General features: G+C 38.1%; 1 protein-coding gene across 3 annotated transcripts in view; it reads right to left on the minus strand.

The window, feature by feature from the left end:
* ESYT2 (extended synaptotagmin 2) overlaps positions 1–20,470 on the minus strand; it is an 80,711-nt gene that overhangs the window by 29,638 nt on the left and 30,603 nt on the right. For all 3 annotated transcript variants that reach the window (XM_077192067.1, XM_054642083.2, XM_054642091.2), the window contains exons 3-7: positions 19,865–19,999; positions 18,030–18,106; positions 12,267–12,339; positions 11,337–11,426; positions 127–182 (exon numbers count right to left, since the gene is read on the minus strand). In XM_077192067.1, coding sequence (XP_077048182.1) covers positions 127–182; positions 11,337–11,426; positions 12,267–12,339; positions 18,030–18,106; positions 19,865–19,999 — 431 coding nt within the window. The remainder of the gene's footprint in view (positions 1–126; positions 183–11,336; positions 11,427–12,266; positions 12,340–18,029; positions 18,107–19,864; positions 20,000–20,470) is intronic.

Genomic DNA, 20,470 nt, shown 5'->3' on the forward strand with positions numbered 1-20,470 from the left:
TAATTCTACATTAAGAGAGAACTGCTCAGAGTCATCTAACCTAGAAACTATTCAATTGATGGTCTTGAGATTTTCTGGGCTTTACTGGGGTGCAGATGTATCAAACACTGCTTTAGGTATACTCACTTCAGGCCTGGAACATCCAGAAGATTGGTCAGTCCAGTCCAGTTAATTTCCAAAAGCTGTCAATTGCAGAGAAAAGAGGGAGGGGGGGAAAATGACAGGAAAAAAAAAAAAAAAAAAGAAAAAGAAAAGGAGCTTAGAATTGGTAACATTGAAGAAATAAACACAATTGTTACAGACTGTGATCAGTGGAGAATTAACCAGTTTCTAGGATTTTCTCAAACAAACAAACCCTCTTCCATTCTTAAGAAGTTTTAGACACATTTTTTAAAAGTTATAAAAAGTTCCACCATTCTCTTATCCACTCTTCATATAAATATACACCCCCAATATACACAAATACACAGGATCTACTCCATACAATCCATATAGAATAATGAAATGTGGTCCTATTTTCTGGAGAAATATTTCTGGAGTCACCATAGACCTGTTAGAGATGAACAGTCATTAACATTAATTTGCAAATTATAATAAACTGAAAAAGAATCCCACATGAGACCAGGAATAAAAGATCTAGAAGACATAGTCAACAGAATGAATGAAGAATTGGGATTAAGAAGGTGGCAGGAAGATGTGATAACAGCTTTCAAACATAAGAGGCTGTTTTCAAGGCACAAGTTCATTCTATCACTGATAAAGAAGAAAGGCATCAATAGGATTAAGTATCAAAGTGAGAAAAATCCTCAGAAATAATTAAAAGGGACAACTCATTGCTAGGTCATGCATGCTTTCTTCACTGAAAATCTTTGCAGAATATTATGCTGTATAAAGTTATCTATTCTGTTTCAAGATTGCTGGCATTAAAAACTAATTTAAACCATCCTTTTTATCCTATAATATTCTAATTCTAGATAACAAAAACCAACAGACCTGAGTTCCCTTAGTTCTCTCTTCACTGAATGATTTCAATTAACTTCACAGAAGATACCAGAGTATTTAAGGAACACATAAACCCAAACCCACCCAGTTACTACCAGTTTCCAAATCCAACTCACTCAATCTAAGTATAACTGCATGAGAAAAAGTTTTTGATATTCCTCAGTCAGGAAACTAATTGTGGCAGTTCAGCTAAATGCTAAAACAAAACAAAAAACCTCTGCAAGAAAAAAAGTTATATATTTTCACAAACAGATGAGAATCATCACCCTGCCTTCACTTTCTTTTTTAAAAATAGCACATACCATTCTTTTACAAAGGATCTATTAATAGTTTAATTAGTTATTTCCTTTGTGAATACTTCCATTAAAGAGAACAGATTACAGATTTACTCATATAAGGAGCATTGTTACTTAATATACTTTTGAAATGGTAACAAATATTTCAACAATGAAATATGTTGAAATGAACAATATTACCAGGCTTACCTGTAACAAACAATTAACCAGGGAAAAAGGAAATCATTATCCTTTCAAGGAAAAAAGTAAGATGTAATAACCAGATATTCCAGAACAAAAGGCAACACAAATCATGGGACCTACTGCAAGAATCTACATGAGTACCATGCCTTGCCACAAACAGGGCTCAGGCTATCCTGGGCATCATGAAGATAATTAAGGGACTGGAGATGAGAGATGATGTCATGAGAGATGCCCAGTACCTTCATTATTTTTGTGACCCTTCATTGGACTTATTCCAGCATGTCCCTGTCTCTGCTGTACTGGGGAACCCCACACTGCACTCCAGATGTGCCTCACCAGTGCTGTGGAGAATGGAAAAGTCTCCCTCAACCAGCTGGCAGCACTTCTCCCACTGCAGCCCAGGATGCTGTTGGCCTCCTTTGCCATAAGTGCACATTTCTGACTTCTCTTCCCCTTTCTACCCAAGTGAACAGCCTGTATCTTCTTCAGCAAAGCCACTTTCCAGCCAATCAGCCCCCAGCCTGACATGGGAGCCAGGGTTACTCCTCTCTAGGCACAAGATTTTACTTTTCCATTTGTTGAACTTCATGAGATTGCTGCTGGCACATTTCTCCAGCTTGTCAGGGTCCCTCTAAACAGCAGTACAACTACCAGGTGTATCAAGCACCCCTTCCAGTTTTAAACAAGCAAACTTGCTGAGAGCACACTCTGTCCCAGCACCAGGACAGCCATGAATTTGTGCTGGTCCCAGGTTCTAACCCAGGGTAAATCACTACTGATGGTCCTCCAGCCAAACCTCATGTTGCTGACCACAACTCACTGAGCCTGAACAGTTTAGCCACTTTTCAACCAAGCTGCCCACTTATCTACTCTGTACTTAGCAGTTTACCTACGAGGATGTTGCAGAAGGCTGTGTCAAAGCTTTACTGAGGTCAAGGTAAGCTGTATCCATAGTTCTTCCATCATCCACCCAGCCAGCCTTCTGATCACAGAGGGTTATTGCCTTGGTTTCCATCATTTCCTGCTCATGACTCCCTCCTGGCTACTCCCAATCACTTTCTTGTCTCCTCAACCTTACCAGCAGGATGGAGCTCACCACCTGAGCCCCTGTGCCCTCGAGCTGCCTCCAGAGCCACACTGCAGTCATGTTCCATGTTCTCCAGATCTCCCCTGGAAGTGGTGCTGATGCCCACGTGGAAGAGCAGCAGTGGCTAATGGTCTGAGGCCAGACAAGCTGTAACAGTTGCCAATGCTGAACCTGAGGGCCAGGCAAGCACAAACCCCAAGAGAAAACAGATCAGGATGGCACATGGGGCCAGGAGTCTTTCAGAAGTGCCCACCTCCCCTTTCTCCTGGTGCTTCAGTGCAGTTCAGGCTCTGCTGGCTTGGATGCTCCCAGGCCCTCCTCTGCTACACTGGCCCCAAATCTGTTCCACAGCTGCAAATCTGCAGATGGAGAAGGAGTTATCTTCCTTGGGGCAGAAAAATTCCATCTTTCCCCATCATGGAATAATTCCACCCAGTAGTTTCTCCAGAAAGTCAGAGATCCTGTTTCAGACATCCCCTCTCTGCAGAGAGTCAGTCACTCTATGTGAGGGAAACTAAACTCAGATTAAGCCATCTACCTGATCATACACATTTGTTATGGATGAAACCAGACTGTAAGAATCCAAAGTGAAAAAATTCTTCAGAAGTTCTACAGAGATTGCTGACTTTCTTGGCTGATTCCCTCTTTAGGTGAAAGCACAAAGCTATCACTGGCTGCAGGACCACTTTGTATTCCATGCCTTTTTAAAGTACCTCATTTACAACTAGCTTTGCCAGCTTTCTATTAGAGTACTAACTAGCAGCATTTTACTGAGAAAAGGTTAATGCTCCTCTATTTATGAAATACTAGCAAGGCTAAATGGAATACCTTTCAGAAGATAATAAGGTCTTAGCTACAACCCATACTGTATACTGAACAGTCCTTTTTTTTTTCTTTGAGGTGCTGTAATTTTTTTCTACATGATTATCAATTGAAAGCTATGAGGTTTTTAATTTCCAAATGTAAAAAAACCCTTGTTGAAAAGAATTTGTTGCATAATGGGTTCTTTTACATTGGTATGCAAGCTTTAGTTGTACAGTTCTACAAAAACAAACTATGAGCTAGAACACAGAATAGTTTCATTTAGGAAAACTAAGATTCCACCTTAAAAATTAATTGTGCAAATTACTGTATTTGCATATGTTCTCAAAGCTCCTCCTTATCTTAAATCTAAAAAAAAAAGTTAAGAAATAAATTATTGAACCAGGATGAAAATTCCAACTTAGTATGAATAATTTCAGTTTTATACTACTTCCTCAATCATGCAAACCCACAGATGTTTAAGTAATATAGCAAACAAGTAACTTGGTAGTAGCTGATAAGACTAACCACAAATTGAGTATTCAGACTAATTCTCTAGTTCTAATCACAAGTTTTGACTGTACATTATGAGACACTTTAAAAAGCTATGCAGTCTACCAAGCTTCTAGAAGAAGTAATTTTATACTGTTTTAAGACAAAGAACCCAGTTTATTATATGATTTTTTTTTCTTTATTCATAAGCAAAATAGAAACAAATGGACATCCATAAATACCTTCCAAAAGGGGTCCCTATCCTGAGGTGCTCATACCTGTATCCTGTATTTAACAGTTTTACATAATGATGTTTTCAGATTAAATAGCAAATGAGAACAGATTTGCATTTCCTTTTGTTTTCATATTTTGTTCAGTGTGCTGCATACAGCAATTAACACAGTATGTCCTGTGCTGCCTTCTAAACAGCCTTCATGGGATAAATGCATTGAGCAACACAATGCATGTTGAAATTCAACATTGAGAAACATCTCCTGCACTGGACTGAAACATTTATCACCGTGGTTTCTGCACTAACTGCCACAGCCCAAAAGAAAGCCAAGAACAACCAAAAAGATGTCACTGAGAAGTGACACTTTGCATTGATGTGACTAAAAAGCATTTCAAAAGGTTGCAACACAGCCTATGAAACAAAACAGGGTCTATGATATAACCTCACTGTCAATATTTTGATTATTACACACCTCTGCTAAAAAACAAGCCTACCCATTCATTCCATCATCAGACCTTACAGCATGAAACATGGAAAAACAATTACACAAAAACCCCAAGATGTCTGCCACTAAGAGTGGTCATTTAGACAAGAAATACATATAATATCAGAAATTCTCTTCATCCACTTAATGTACAGAAATAAAGACAAAGACCAATTTCAGAAATGTTAAAAGCAAATCTTCTTCCATTTGAAGCTGAAGCTGAGAAATTAACAAAACATTATTACAGCTAAGAACTTTACAGGGTTATTAAAAAAGCTTTGCAAATAAATCTTAAGCCATTAAATATTTTGGAAGGAATATGAGCCTTCAACCTCCTGGCATAATCAAGCTTTCACTGTTTGGGCTTTAAAGGTATGTTCCCCTGTCAGATAAAGTTTGTTGCATTTACCCACCACAGAGCTTCCTTTCCAGTTCTACCAGAAGCACCCAGCAGTAACACTCTCTCCAGTCTTGGTCTACAGGTATTAGGGAGAAATGTTTGGTTTGTTTTCTAGTCTTCTGGTTTTTATAGTGTTCTATCTCCCCCTGTCTTCACCCCACCTTTCCTTTCAATGAAGTTGCTTCAAGTCTGCTCTTGGTTTCCAAACATAATCAAACCTGCAATAGATACACTGTTTGCAACTTAAGAAGAGTTTTCCAAAAGGCAACTCAGAAAAAATAAAATCCTTATATCTGCAAAAGCATAGAAATAACACTGACAGCAGATGCACACACAGCAGAGTGAGAAGAAAGGAGGCAAAAAATTTCCTCATAAGCAGGAGAGAGCCCCCAGCCACAGTCCAGAAAAATAACAAGGGGTTTTCATTCTGTATGTTGGGCACTGCCATGCCATGACTTGCTGGAGAAGGACAGGACTCCCTAACGTGGTTCTGACAGAAGTTACAGCAATGTTGCCATCATAACTAACTGAAGAGTCCTTTGGAGAAAAAGGGACCAAGCAAAGGACTCCCAGCTGATGAATCTTTTACGAAGCACCAAACCTAAAAACTTTCCATATTTAAAAAATAGCTTAACAATATGATTTCCTCCTCTGTCACCATTTTAAGCAATGCATAATTCTCTTAGTTCAGCTAAATTCAGAGAATGCCAGCTGGTTCTCTGCAGCAGAACTAACAGAAAAATTTTCCAGAACACTGGAAAAACTGTGTGCAGAATTTGTAAGTAAATGAAATTGTGCCAGAAGGCAGAAACGATGGTGCCTTTCCACAACACACTGCAACTGGAGAGGTGATGTGCCTTGCAGACTCTCCCAAGCAGCTCACTGCACAAAGGCAGATTCCAGACACCAGTTACACTTTCCAATGAAGTAGTCTGTGTGTCTTGTGACTCAAACCTCTTACAATTCTTCTTTTGCTCAGAGAGGTGAAAACAAATTTTGTTATCTGCTTGAAAGCCAAAAAATGGACATCTTACCAAAGCTCTGTACTGAGAACTAACACAACGCATACTTTGGAAGAGGTTAAAAAATCAGATTAAAAAATAAACCCCTTCAGCCAATAAGAAAAGATAGGCTAAAAGCTAATGAGCATCTCTATACACATTGGGTGTTTTCAAGACCCTAGAAACCTTTACAAAGGGAAAAATACGTGCTGGAATGTAGAATACACAGGGCCATAAATAAAGTTCACAGAAATACAAAAAGCAGCCTCTAAACACTGCCAACCTTGTGGCTTGATTTGGCTGCCATAAACAATACTAATTCCCAGAAGAGAAGCCACGGCATGTTTTAAAATGCTGATTAACAACTTCCTGCTAAATGAGTTAGGGAAGTGCAAGACTTTTGTAGGAAAACTGAAGCTCTACCACAGGCCACAAGGATACAAATCCATGGGATAAGATGTGATTCTTCCCAGGGATATCTTACAAGAAGGGAAGTAACATGCCCTCTACTGTTGCTTGTGAAAGGCCATACAGAGGCATGGTACAATTTGTTTGTTAGTAGAGCAAAGCCCATCACCACCTACAACACTGAAGTGCTGGCATTGTTGTAATAATTTAATATGTAACATTATCCAGTGTATCTGCCAGGAAATACATAATAAACTCAACCTTTCAAACAACAATACAGAGTAGGTGCTGTAGTATTCCCACTGGTTTGTGCAGGAAACACAGCCTATCTCTGCACAGAACTGGTGTTTACAAGTTTTTCAGTTGTAACTCCCTGAAGATTTCAATGAGAAGACTGCTAGAGAGGTAAGATGTATACTTGAGGGGGTAGAAGACACAGAAGGCAAGTGAGCTGTGACCAGAAGCAGGATCACAGTTGACTTTGCACAAATCCAGTGCACCTGCTGTTCTCCATAGTGTCAGCCTCTCACAGCTTCATTCAAGCCAATTCTCTCCACCTTCTCTACTCCTTCCTACCCTTCTACCAGTCTGCATTTTGGTTCACACCCTCACACCAGTCTCCTGACTTTAGTGAGCTGGCTTAGGCAACTAAAATACATCTGAAGGACAGGGAACTGGGCATTTCTTATGGTGTTTAATATCCTGCCAGCTCATGTCCCTTAGCCAGCTTCCTCCAGCAGCAGAAGTTTCAAAACTGGTGTAAGAGAGACAACAGCATTGAATGGGAGGGCACAGGAAGAAAGAATAAGGTGCTGTGGAAACACCAACTGTGATGGCCCTTAAAACAGCCCATAAGCTACCAAAATCTAAAATCACTGAGAAAAAATGTAAGTTGTAGCAAATTTTAAGTATGTTGAGTAGCAGTGCAAATCATTCACTTCATAAGCAACAAGACTAATTCTTAACAAATGTTATTCTAACAGTAGCTGTGCATCAGCATTTGCACAGGTGTTCCACAAACCTGACAGCCCCCTATGTTCTAGAGGCATTCTATACATTCTACATAACAACTTTGTTTATTTCCAGTCATTTTATTGGGACTCATTATGGCTGCAAGTGCTCCTTTTTGAGACTAATTTTCATCAGGATTTATAATTTTGAATGTCCCATCCAGCCAGTTTTCCAAAGGCAGACAATATTAAGTGAAATTAAACCTTATAAAAAATTAATCAAAACTACAGGACAGAACCAATCTGTAAAGTGAGCAGAAGGAGAGCAGTACTCAAGTCAGCAAGTGGAAGGCAAAGCTGTGAATCTGAAAATGAGAGCTTTGGAAGAGCTGCCCATTTTTCCTGGAAGACATCCTGTTTTCCAGCCATTGTTCTTTTTTGGAACATTAGTATTTTTATGTGTTTGCCTTATTGGGAGGCTTTTGGCTTTTATTAAGAGAAAACGGTTGGGTGAGGACACACCCTCAATTCTGAGTGTGCCACTGAACAAGCTTTTGAAAATTATCCATTTACAGTACAACTATAAGCCATATAAACTGCTATAACTGAACAGCAAATCAAAATAACCATGCACTGATTGATGCTAGAAGTAAAATGATAGCTAAAACTTTGAGAACCAACTATCTGGTAAATACACATAATGTTAATATGGTGAGAAAATGCAAAGAATCTCACAAACCCTGACTCTTAATCCAGTGCCACCTTCTCTCTAGCACTGACACTCAGAGATTTAAAAGACCACTTCAAACATTAGAATGCACATATTTCCCTCCCTTGAAATGTCCTACATATTTGGATTTAAAAAATCAGCTGATGAAACTTTAGCATCTTCCTCACAATAACAACAAAATACAGTATATAGAAAGTTTCATAAGATGTAAGAACTCTTGAAAGATCAAAAACTTTATGTATTACTCAGAAATATGAGACTGGTAAACTCATAGGCCATGTTGCCTTTTATAGTCATTAAGTCCAGCAAACAGATGATACAGAGCAAGAGGAATTGTTGCCAGTTACTTTAGACTGGAAAATATGAGAACAAAATCTAATGCCAGCTGCCAGCTAATTCCTCTTCTCTTCTAACAAAAATATTTTAGAAAAGCTTTCTTTGGCTGCAGCCATTTGCTCTCTAGTAAGAGAACAGAATTTGGTTCTTGTTATAATAAGCTTTATTTTACATTTTTCTACAGAAGTTAGAAAAATAAACACTGAGAAAACACACTGTGGTGGGGAGAGAAGTCTGTTTGGAAAAAGCTGAACAGCCATGGATAGCTGTCTAAGTAGTGGCCTATCTTAGATTATTTTTTGAACCATTCACCCTTAGGTTTGCTCAGACATTGACCACTACCTTAGTTTTTAAATGAAAGGAGGGTGAAAAATGCTTTTTACATTTTTGTAACTGAATACTTTTGGGGAGGGCTTGACTTTTTAGTCCAAGCTGATACTCTGCTCTACCTCCCATCCTATTTTTGTCCCACTAACAAAGTGTCAAGGGTAGGACAAAAGACAAAATTACCATGGACAAACTATGTCCCAAAGTTCACAAACGGACCCCAAATGAGGGGTGTTTCACTTGATTTGCTTTCAGTTTCTTCTCTCAGGTGCAAGTTGTCCTAGTTAAGCACTTTGCAGATGCATCACCCTTAGAGAAGAGTGGGCCCAGGTACCAGAGTTAAAATCTACTGGAGAAGGCTCTGGGAGTAGCACAAGTGGAAGGTCTGGATACCTCCTTCCAGAGCAGGATGCTGGGAGCAGAGCAGTGCCAGGAACTGCTTCTAAGGATTCCTGGGGCTGAGCTCTCCTCCTCCCACTGCCAGCTTTCCTTCCTCTCCCCCAGAAGGCACCAAACAGAAGCACCTGCAGGAGGTATCCCAGGACAGTGCAGACAGACTGGGTCAGGTCATGGCTCCAGCACTGCGTGTGTCAGAGTGGCTTTGCAGAAGGACTGTACAAAACAGAACTGAGAGAGACAGCACAAGCCACATCTGGACAATGGAGAAATGCTATTCCTGTAGGGGAAAAAGAGGCAGCACCTCTGTCCACACAGCTCCACTTTTCTCCCTGTTCCCCTAAACCAGAATGTTTGCATTTAACTTGTTTATTGGATGGTCCCTGGAATGAGCTGGGGACTGTACTGAGTATGGAAGTTGTTTAGGAGAGGATTACATCCCAAATGATATCAGAGAGTATGCTAACAATTACATAGGGCAAGCCAGCATAAGACAGCATTCAATCCTTTTCAGGGCCATGCTTACTTTTTTAGGATAAACATGAAGATTAGCAGTTGTCCTACACTCACAGCTCAGCCACAGATTAAAAATGAGGTGAAACTTAAGCAGACATCTCCTAGTGTTTAGGCTCACTTCAAAGAAATCTGTGGAAATCCAAATTTGGTTCATCCCAATGTAGTTTCTCAACTATTTCCAAATAAGAGCAATGATGTTTTACCAGTTTTGTATGAACTAATTCAATTTACAAAAAGACTGACTAAATCGGATACAAAATATTTCCAAATTCTTGCATATTTTACTAAGATTTAAGTCTCCATTTCTTCTACCCAAGCACACATGGTTTCTCTAGACAGATGAAACAAGTCACACAAATACACAACTGACCTAAGATTTTTTCTAGGCCATCCATAAACATCTAAAACCAAACCTATTTTTCAACGTGGTAGCAAAAATTTAGCACGGGACATTTGTTCAAAAGAGCTATATCACAGAAATGTGATTTCTTTGAAGAAAGTAACAACATAGCTCCTAAAACTGTTGAGGAATTCACTCCCACCCCCCCCAAGCCTATACCAACTTTTCAGAGTTTCAGACTGCTGATGAAACCAAGATGATCACTTTGTGATGCTTCCAAGTGTCTAAATCCATGCACTTGTAATTTGTGACCTGCCTGTCTGAAACTGTTAAACCTTGACACAGTAAGTTTTAATGTTTAATTAGAACATCTTCAAGGAAAGCTTCCAATGGAAAATAAACTTTCAAGTAAGATGGAAACAATTAATTTCTTTAAAGAAATCTATGGAGTATAAGAATTTCCATGTTGTTCATATTTTCTGTTAGGCTCTTATGGAGACTTATTTAAAGCAGCACCAAAATTCAAATTGTTGAAACTGCCTCACACACACATACACAACATCAAAGAATTTTCCACCAGCCAAGTGCAATGTGTATTATGTTATCCTTGATACTTTTATAAAAAAAGATTTGGTGAATTGCTGTGCCTAAAACTGAAAGCATTTGAGGGCTGTCCTCTTGTTTACACATGCCAGTTTGGCTGTACCATTTTCATACCAGCCAGACCTTGTTGGACCTCACCTTTGTTTCACTGTTATTCCTGCCCAAACATGCACTTTGGCCTGTGACCTTCTCTCTGCTTTCCACTTTTGCTGCTATCATGATCATTTTGAATTCCAATTCCATCTCACTATGTGCTTCTTCCACCCTCACACTTGGGTCACTGGTCAATGTAATGGAAATTGCCCACTTGCTATCTAGGACAAAAACTTCACAGAAGGTGGGTAATTTCCCATTCTAATTTGTGCTAACACCAGCATTGGTTTTCCTAACAACCTTGCACAGATTTTGTGAAATTTCAAGTTAGATCTACAGAATATCATGAGAACAGCAATAAAAGCTTTTTTTACAACCAATCTTGATGATATCTGTTGATCTTTCCTTACCCAGAGGACTTGTAAGAAAAGTTTGACAGCTTTCACAAAACACATTTCCAAATTCCAAGGATAATAATTATCCATCTTGGTTCCTGCTAGCATTCATAAAATTTTTCCAGTGTTTACCTGTCAAAGTTCAAGCAAACAGCAGTGATTTCCCAAACTCTTTCCTTTTGCTGCTTAATTGTTGTTCCATCATTTTTTAACTACCATCATCAGCACTCTAAAAAAAGTGGAAAGGGAGATAAAAGTGCTTACAGGTTTCCTCAGGAAAAAAAGGGATAGTGCTCCAATTAGGGGCATGTCTCCAATTAGTGGTTCCAGGATAACCCTCATGGTGCCATGGATCTGTGAAAGGAGAAGAAAAAAAAAGACAGTGAAATTTACTTTATTCAAGTTTTAAATAAAATTTATTTGCTGGCAATGTTCACACTTCTAATTTATTAAATTCTTGCTTATGGAAGAATTATATATATATATATATATATAAATTCTTTCTTTATATGTCATCCAAACCCCCAAAAATTCATACAAGCACTTAACAGTTGTGCTTAAAAATTCATCACATTCATCTGTATCATGCAGTGTCACATGGGAGGTAACTTCTTAAAAGTGTGAAGTAGATTATTTCTACAGCTCCACAAAAACAAATGTGACACAAGAAGCACAGTGGCACCACAGGCAGTGGAGCAAAAGCAGGTAAATGCTTACAGGTGTGTCAAGAGACATGTAAAAGAGCTAATTCTGCTCCTTGGGGAGAGGTCTGTTATCAGAACGTTCAGGAAATCTCAGAAACAATATCAGAAGGCAATAGTAATTAATAGTAACTAATAGTAATTGCATCAGAAATTATTTCATGTAATATCTAAGCATCAGATAGAAAGTTCCAAGCTCCGTGGTGCCTTTATAAACTGACACATCACTTGAATACAACACATCACATTGGTTTGATATGAAATTATCTCCAGCTCTTCCTGTAGTAAATGTTACATATTTGTTCTACCTCTTAAAGGAATTTTTTTTCTTGTGTTAAGTCATGCTACTGAAATTCCAATGCAATATCAATACTATTCAAATCAGAAAAAAAGCTAGAAAACAACACAATTCTGTTGCTGTCTTATAGATTATTTATTCAGAAAACAGTGATCTAGTGATATGAAAATCAAAAGAAAAAAACCTGAATTTTACCTGTATGCTTTTCACACCAGCTCTGCAGAAGTATCTCTTGATCTCCAAATCGATTTCACAGTTTCCAACAAAACTAAACCAAAAAAGAAAGCATACATTTCACTTGTATGAACTAAATTGCAATAAACTGTTAGTTCTGTTTTGCAGTGTCATGACAATGTATTTTGTCTCTCAGTGTATGCACAAAAAATGCATGTTGAAATATTAGAACATAAAACAATGTCAGTTTGCTTAAACATCCCTTTCAAAGCATCACTGTCATCAAAATCATTCAAATTAATACCTAGGTTTGCTACCATCTCCAGAAGGATGCATAATAGGAAGCAAGCAAGAGGCCCTACTTTTGGGAAAAAATGGACACAGAACTCATACTCCATTTCAGGAAAGCTCTCCACAGATCTCATTGATTGTAAATGGACCCAAATCCACTCTCGTCTCACATAATCATGAGAAGCACTAGACAGAGATGGTAGTTATGCTAAAAATGAAACTTGTCTGAAATATTCATAGACTTGCAAAGCCAGTCGTATTTAGAATTTCAATAAGCAGGGCATGCTGAGCTGAATGATCTTCTAAGCAAGTTCTAAACCAAAAACAGTTAAGCCCTTTCTGAAGGGAGAGAAGGCAGGAAGCAAATTAAAGAACATATTAAAAACTATGCATATTTTTCCCTGAACAGTTCTTGCATCACATTTTTGGGGATGCAAGATCAAGTGATTGAAATTTTCCAGATGCTGCCCTGTATTTCAGATTTGTGAAAGTTGGTAAAAAGAAGTCCCATCTATTTTGCCCATGCTATAAGGCTGCAAGATTATTCACAAACAACTCAGGCTTGGATTTCTAACTGCTTTCCCTCAACCATGTACCAGCAGAGCTGAGCAACTTTTCCCAAGAGCTGGTGCTACCATGAGACACATTGGTTCTGAAAACAAACTAATTTTGAGACTCAACAAGGAATTCAGGAAGAAAGCTTGAAACTCTGATTTAGCATGGAATTATTCAAGGATTCTACAGAATGAGAGCTAAAAGCAAAGCCCAACAGCTGAATACCATGCTCCAGGTAGGGAGAGATGAGCTGGACTAGGACACTCTCTAAGAAGATTGAGGCTGTAACAGAAGAAAAAATGAAATCTGAAAAGCTTTTTGAACAGACTGCTCAGGTAAAGAAAATGGAAGAAGGAGGCAAGTGGGATGGAGATGAGCCAGATTAAAGCCAGACACTGCTGAAAGGAGGGGGAAATTGTTCCCTCTGCAGGGCATCCTGTTCCAGATTCTGCAGCAGAGCCCAGGTTTCTGCACATTAGTTCCTCAGACCTGGTCTGTACAGTGTTAGCTGTGCTTGGGAGGATGAAGTAATCTTATTACAAAAATGTTTGGGGAATTGTTAACAAATAGAATTGCTCTCTTCATTGGCTGTTCTAGGCTCAAGTCAATATAGAATAAATTACTCCTACAGTAAGAGCAGAAAAGCAGGATTGCTGTTCCCTTCCCCTGAGCCTGATGGGCACAAAGAACTACCAAAAGAAAAAACAAGGTGAGAGCTGCTGCATTCCACAAATCCATTACCCAAATCATCTGTATCCTCCTCTGCTCTGTGTGTGGTGGTGCTGTCATTGGTATTTCAACAAATGCAAATCTTATCAGTCCCTTGAACAGAAATAAACAATAGTACCAAGACTTTCCTGTAAATATCCATTACTGGAATTTATTTTCGACTATTCAAAAGATAAGACTTTGTAGAATCTTTTTTGTTTAATGGCCAGTTTGGGGAACTGGAAGACAACAACATGATGGGGTCTATGTCAAAGGAAGGTGACAGTTGCTTTCCTTGGAAAGAATGTAGTGTGACTGTACAGTTTAAAAATAGGTATGTAACTTTTAATACACAATTTAAAATGATGTAATTTCTATTTTTAACCTATCTAACTATATATAGAGATAGTAGAGATATATATAAATACACTCCCACATATATATATATATATATATATATATATATATATATATATAATTGCATAACAACATGACACAGAGAAGGTCAATTAAAACCTGCAACTGAAACCTCAATCTCAGCACTCTGCAGCACCAGAACTATTTGTGTTATGAATACTGGGAAGCAATATGCTTGTTTGAAAATCCATAACAACATGATGACAAACTGAAGTAAAAATAGCAACAAACTGCATTTGAGGGGACTAAGTCAACAACATTTAACTTTATAATAAAGCTAAATATGGTTTTATCCCCCAAGATATTTGGCTGGGTCCATTAACAGTCGATGCCTACACAATTCCACTGTAATACACCAAACAACTTGAAAGAGCATTTAGTAAGCAAATTCCATACATTCAGATCACAATATCCCAGAAATATTTATGATCCCTTTAAGGTACAGAACACTGAGATGAATCCCAGTTTAATGAGGGCACTCTTGTAAGAATATTAACAGCAGCTGTACTGAATCAAAAGAGAAGCATGATGTACTGCATGTGGTCATTGTAGCCCATGGAAGACACCCAGAAGGAAAAGAAGAAAAAATAAGAGGTTATAGCAAAAGCATTTCCTATGTGGCTCTGTACACTGGACTGTCTGAATTGGCCCTATTTTTACATCTGTCCTCTGCCAGTATAATGTAAAGAGTCTCCCCATTCAAGTATTCCACATTTGAAAAAATCTGCCATGTGCTTCAATCTGCAGCCTAAAACTCTTTCAGTGAATCAATTTTTTTGTGTCATGAGAAGCTGAAAAAACTCAGGCCTTTAACAACTACTTCTTCAATCTCTCAATGTTTGCTTTCTTTGCTACAGTTCACATTTGAATTGACTGGCTTTATCTTGTCTTCTGTTGATCCATAACCTTTACCCAAGTATTTACTACATTCACACACTTTAGCAAATGTAAGATTTCTTTTTACTAACAATTCCTCTAGATTTTATCTTCATTTGCTTAAGTGGTTGAAATTTTTCCCTTGCTCATATTTGTCATCGAGAACGAGACTTTGAAACTGCAATGAGTTTTGATAATTTTTTTTAAACATAAACTCCACAGTAAGAGAAAGGCAAAGGTCCTCAAACTGAACCTTTAAATACACTCTCCAGTGAGTGCTTTGTGGATTAGCTATTCAAGCCACATAGAGTGGAATTCTTAAATGGACCCTAAGTGATGCACAAAACCTGCTCCAAAGAGTTCTGAAAAGTTCTCTGAAGCCATGATCATAATGCACTCAGTATCCTTGCAGAACAATAGAAACTAAACCAAAATACACTCCTTTTGCAATTAAAATTAAAAGCAGACAAAAAAAAAATCCCCTCAAGGATGATGCAAAAAAATACTCTAGAGTTTTGGAAACACATTGAAACTCTTAAATGCACTATGGAGGGTCCAAAGCAAATGCACACACCCCACCACAAGCAGAAAGGGCTAAAAGAAGCCACAATAGTGGAACTGCAGGATAAAAGGGGATTCTTAAAAGAATTAATGTACTTTAAACTGAAAAAAATATAAATAAAATCTTTCCTTCCTTCCCTCACCACACACCCCACAGGGCTTGGCTTCCTACAACTATTCTTATGAATGTTTAGAGAGATTGTTTGAGAGGTCCTTCTCAACTGTATTTAGAGAATGAAGGGTTTATAGAAGCTCCTAACTTTAAACTTAGAAAGAAATGAAAGTTATAACAAACTAATTTAACTGGATATTCAAATCTACAGGGGTAAATACTCCAAAGGATGGACTTTTCTCCAGCAGTGAGACTGCTCTTTATAATCTTGCAAAACTGTAATAGAAGACACAATTTAAAGTTGGTATCTGTATTTAACTCTGTATCTAAATGTATCAAGAGGCACTTATTCTTCCTGTTTTGACTGAGACAATCCCAGTGATAAGACTCTCAGAGGACATATAAATCAAACTATTTAAAAGCAAACAACATCAAACAGTAACAACTGGTACAGGGGGCCAGGGGGTTCTCTGTCTTAAACTTGCATACTAAAAGCTTTTGAAAAAGAGCCCCTTCTGAAGGAGGTGACAAGGAAAAGTCTTAAATATGAAACAGGATTTCCTTTGATGATGGTTTTGTCTAAGCCTTAATTCCTAGAAGCTGTGAGAGCCACTCCAGAGCTCTTGTTTCCCTTTTCTTCCTGGAAGCCTGTGCCACCTGCATTAGACACAGGATGTTGGGCTCAACAGGCATCCAACTGACCCAGCACAATTATTGTTATTTAAACCACTTCAAGGAATGTATTTCAGCCTTTTAGACTGGATTCTATTGTAGCTGTCTACCACTTAACTAAGCAGGTTGCAAGGTAATGCAATAAGACAGATTTCCTTCAGGTCTATGTAACAGGACATTATTCCTGAAATTTTTGTACAAACCTATTGGCCTTTTTATTTGTATCTACTTCATGAAGATGAGCAGAAATGAAAAAAAAAAAAAAAACCAACAAAACTAGATCTACTCTGTCTTCCTGTGAATAGTTTTGCCTTAAAGGGATGAAGTGGTTTTGGAACAGAAAGAGCTTCTTAAAACCAATTTCTATGGACTGTTTGGTCAGACAAGATTGTTTTCCTGAGGGCTTGTCTCTGAAGAGGTGAGGCTGCTCTCCCAGCTGCTGTCAGAAGTGGCAACAGAGAGAAAACTGAAGGAAGTTGCTCCATTAGGGCTAAGACATTCATCCAGTGAAATAAGCTCTCAAGAGCCAATCCTGCTGTACTTTGTCCAGCAACACCAACCCCTGATTTGAACAGCTGTATTTTTCCTACAGAAATAAAGTGATTCAATTCAATACAGGCTGGGCTCTGTTCACAGATGCAGCCCCCAGCTGCTCTGGAACCCAGGGAAGGAGACAGCAGCTTTTTCCCTTATCACTCTGGGGCCTGCCCAGCTCTGCCAAAGCAGCAAAGGCTTCAGCATAGCTGAGCTTTAGACAAATAATTCAAATTTAAGAATAACCACGTTCAAATTTTGGAAGTGCCTCTGAAGCTGAGATGCCTGATGACCCTCCTGGCTGCTGCCAGGCAAGCAGTGAGGAGCACAGAAGGCTGCTCCTTGCTGGACTGTCAGTGAATGACAAATTTGGCCTTTCCATAATCCACAAGCAGGCAAAAGTAGCCAAGGTAACACAGACCAAAGATGGTCAATTGCAAAAACATTTATGAGTTCACTGACTGAACTTTCAAAAAACTCTGCTACTGCAGATTGAGTTGAGAATGACTGGGATAAATGTAGGGTAGACCTGCTGAGAAACCTACATAAAAGGAGTCATGATGAAATTGCAAAGAAGGCTGAAGCAATGGAGCACAGTCATTCTGGCATTTTATGACACACAGATTTACTCTGGTAAAGTAAACACAATTTCTTCTGTACCTACCATTATTTTTTCCTAATACTATATTTATAAAATAATAAGTAACTGAGAAAAGTAAAACACCCAAAAAATCTTACATCTTAGATTTCAGACTATATTTAATGGCAAGTATTAACACATTAAGGAAAAAAGTCAAAGATAGTGCTTTATCTTTGGAAAGTATTTTTTTTATTAACAAACATGACTTTAATGATAAAACCACACAGAGTTGATATTCCATTTCCCTCAGATTAATGCTGTTTACAGCATGCAGCTTCTTCCTCCATTCATACACAATTAGAACTGACTATATTTGCATAATGAACCAATTCTCCTTTCAGGCCAGTGTAACTGCCAAATCAAACAATGTGCAAATTATAAAGCAGGGACCCCATTGTAATATAGGAATAAAGTTTACCTGATTTGAAGGTCCAAAATGATCTGCCTTTTGTCCACATTTTCAGTGTACACTTTTACACCATTTATCCTCAGAGGCTGGAACAATGAAGCAAGTAAAAATTGGATTCTTCTACAGAAGTATATTAAACTCTTAACTTTGAATTAAAGGTGAATATAGGCACATTCCTGTCTGAAGTTAAGAACCTACTGTAAACAGTAAAAGGTGTGAAGTAAGGCTATCACAATTTAGTTCAAATTCTTATTTCAAGGGTAAAAATTACCTTGCTGGGATCCAATTAACCACAATCCTTCCAGAATTACCCTCGGTATGGACCACTAAACTTCAAGATTTACAAAATATTTAATACTCAAGCTTTCCCTCTCCCCTGCATAAACATCTGATTTCTCTGTAGAGGTGTATGTCTAACACTCCCAAAGCATTCTTTTCTGTGTAACTACAACAACAAGCTAAATTTAGCTCACAAAAAGACAATTGCCTTAAGTGGAATTCAGTGAGAATAGATGGAAAAGAATCTGTAATTCCCATAAAAAAGTTGTATCAACCACTCTGTGCTGTCTCTCTAAATCATGTGTGCATGCTCTCCCCTCTCTCCCTCACACAGAATTAACACAGATCAATCACACACTCAAGCCTCAAATATTCACCAAACACTGGGCAAGAGAGGATGACTAACAGCCTCACTTTTGAGTATTTCCTTTCTTGAAAAATGTTCATATTTCTATTTACAGCTTTTTGATAATTTCTGTAAAATCAAAATGTCACTGCTGTGTTGGGGCTGTGCAACTCAGTCAATTCAATCAAGGCTGCAATATAAAGCAAGAATAGCTCTTTGTCATGTCCAAGGTTACTCAATTCAGCTGCAGAACCATACAGAGGTCTGGGAGCTAATCTAAAACCTACTTAAAAGGAATGCTTCAGTCTGTAATACAAATATATCTAGGGCAGGACAGAGGCCCCATGTAAAAGGTTTTACAATTAAAAAAATAATAAACTCAACACACAAAGGTGCAGTAAAGCATAATGAACTTTAACCTACATAAAATAGAGTCACAAAGAGAGGAAAAACAATTCCCCTCTATCACACCTGAAAATTAATTTTAGGTTTCCTAACATTTGAGGGTGTGTGGGGGTGTTGATTTTTAAATCCTTATTTGAAATTCAATTTATGACAAGCAACAGAAACACAAGAGACAACTTCAAGAAAAAGCTGTTAAACTGCATCTCAAAGCAGAAAACTTCTGGTTAATGCAGGGATGATTAAGTAGTGCTGAACTTGCTGTAACCAGAGGGGATCATTCTCAGCTTGCACTGGTCAAACAAACTCTCCTGCAGGCATGAGAGCCGTTCTTTCATGGCATGGAACAGAAGACAAACACCTGTATGCCCTTTATACTGTGATTTGTGCACTCCTTGAAAAGCCAAGCCAGCAGCCTTGTCATTGACTCCACACATAACATGATTAGAAGTGCATCTGTGACAGAAAACTGCACCTGGACCATCTGCCAAAAGGACAATGGTCCCTGCTCACTTAAGGTAAAGCATTGCATGAACAATATTAAAATCACATTGCTGTGAGCTCTTCATGTGACCAGGCATTGCTACACTGAGTCATCTCCAAATTCTCAGTCAAGTTTCTGAAGCATAGATCCCAGGAAATGCAATAAAGCCTCTGCTAAAAAACCCACATATTTTTATTTTAATGTTACAACAGAAATCCGAATCAGGCTTACAACCAAGTGTCACAGGGAAATATTTCTGGGCAGATTTGAACAGGCTACATGAAAATGTTGTGTAAAACAGGGTCTCTTAAAAAAACCTCCCCAGACACTGACCTGATGACCAATATCAATCTTTGTAAAGCTGAAGGTACTGAGGTGGTTGTTTGCTCCTCTCACTGCTGGTTCTATGGTTTCTCGGAAGAGTTTCTCAATGAATTGACAAATAAAAGGCCACATCTGTTTTACAGTCTAAGGAGAAAAAAGAAAATCTACATGGAAGTACAGCTCTAAAATACATGAATAAGTTATAAATGTAAAAATCAGAACTTCACTGCATCTGAATTTTCTATCTGAAAATTCTGTATTGCTTTTTTTTTCTTACTATTATCTAATTAATTCATGTTCTTCTATGCTCTTTGAATAAAAGATATTTTTTAAAAAGTAAGCTACATAGATTTATATCTTAGATTATCACACACACAAATCAAAACTGCAAATTTCATTTATTTTTAGATTGTAGGTCAGGAACCTACAGTAACTGGAAAGTATCCCAGACAAGTAGAAAATTAAAGATTGTGTTTACAGCTGCTATGACTTCTACACAATTAGAGCTGTCATTACTGTTATGCCACTTTAAATCATTCATAAAACTCACATTTTCAGGACCATGAAACTAAATTTAATCTTTCTTGTGACTAACTGGATCAACAATCAGAGACT

This window comes from Agelaius phoeniceus, chromosome 1, assembly GCF_051311805.1.
Source record: "Agelaius phoeniceus isolate bAgePho1 chromosome 1, bAgePho1.hap1, whole genome shotgun sequence".
NCBI lineage: Eukaryota > Metazoa > Chordata > Aves > Passeriformes > Icteridae > Agelaius > Agelaius phoeniceus.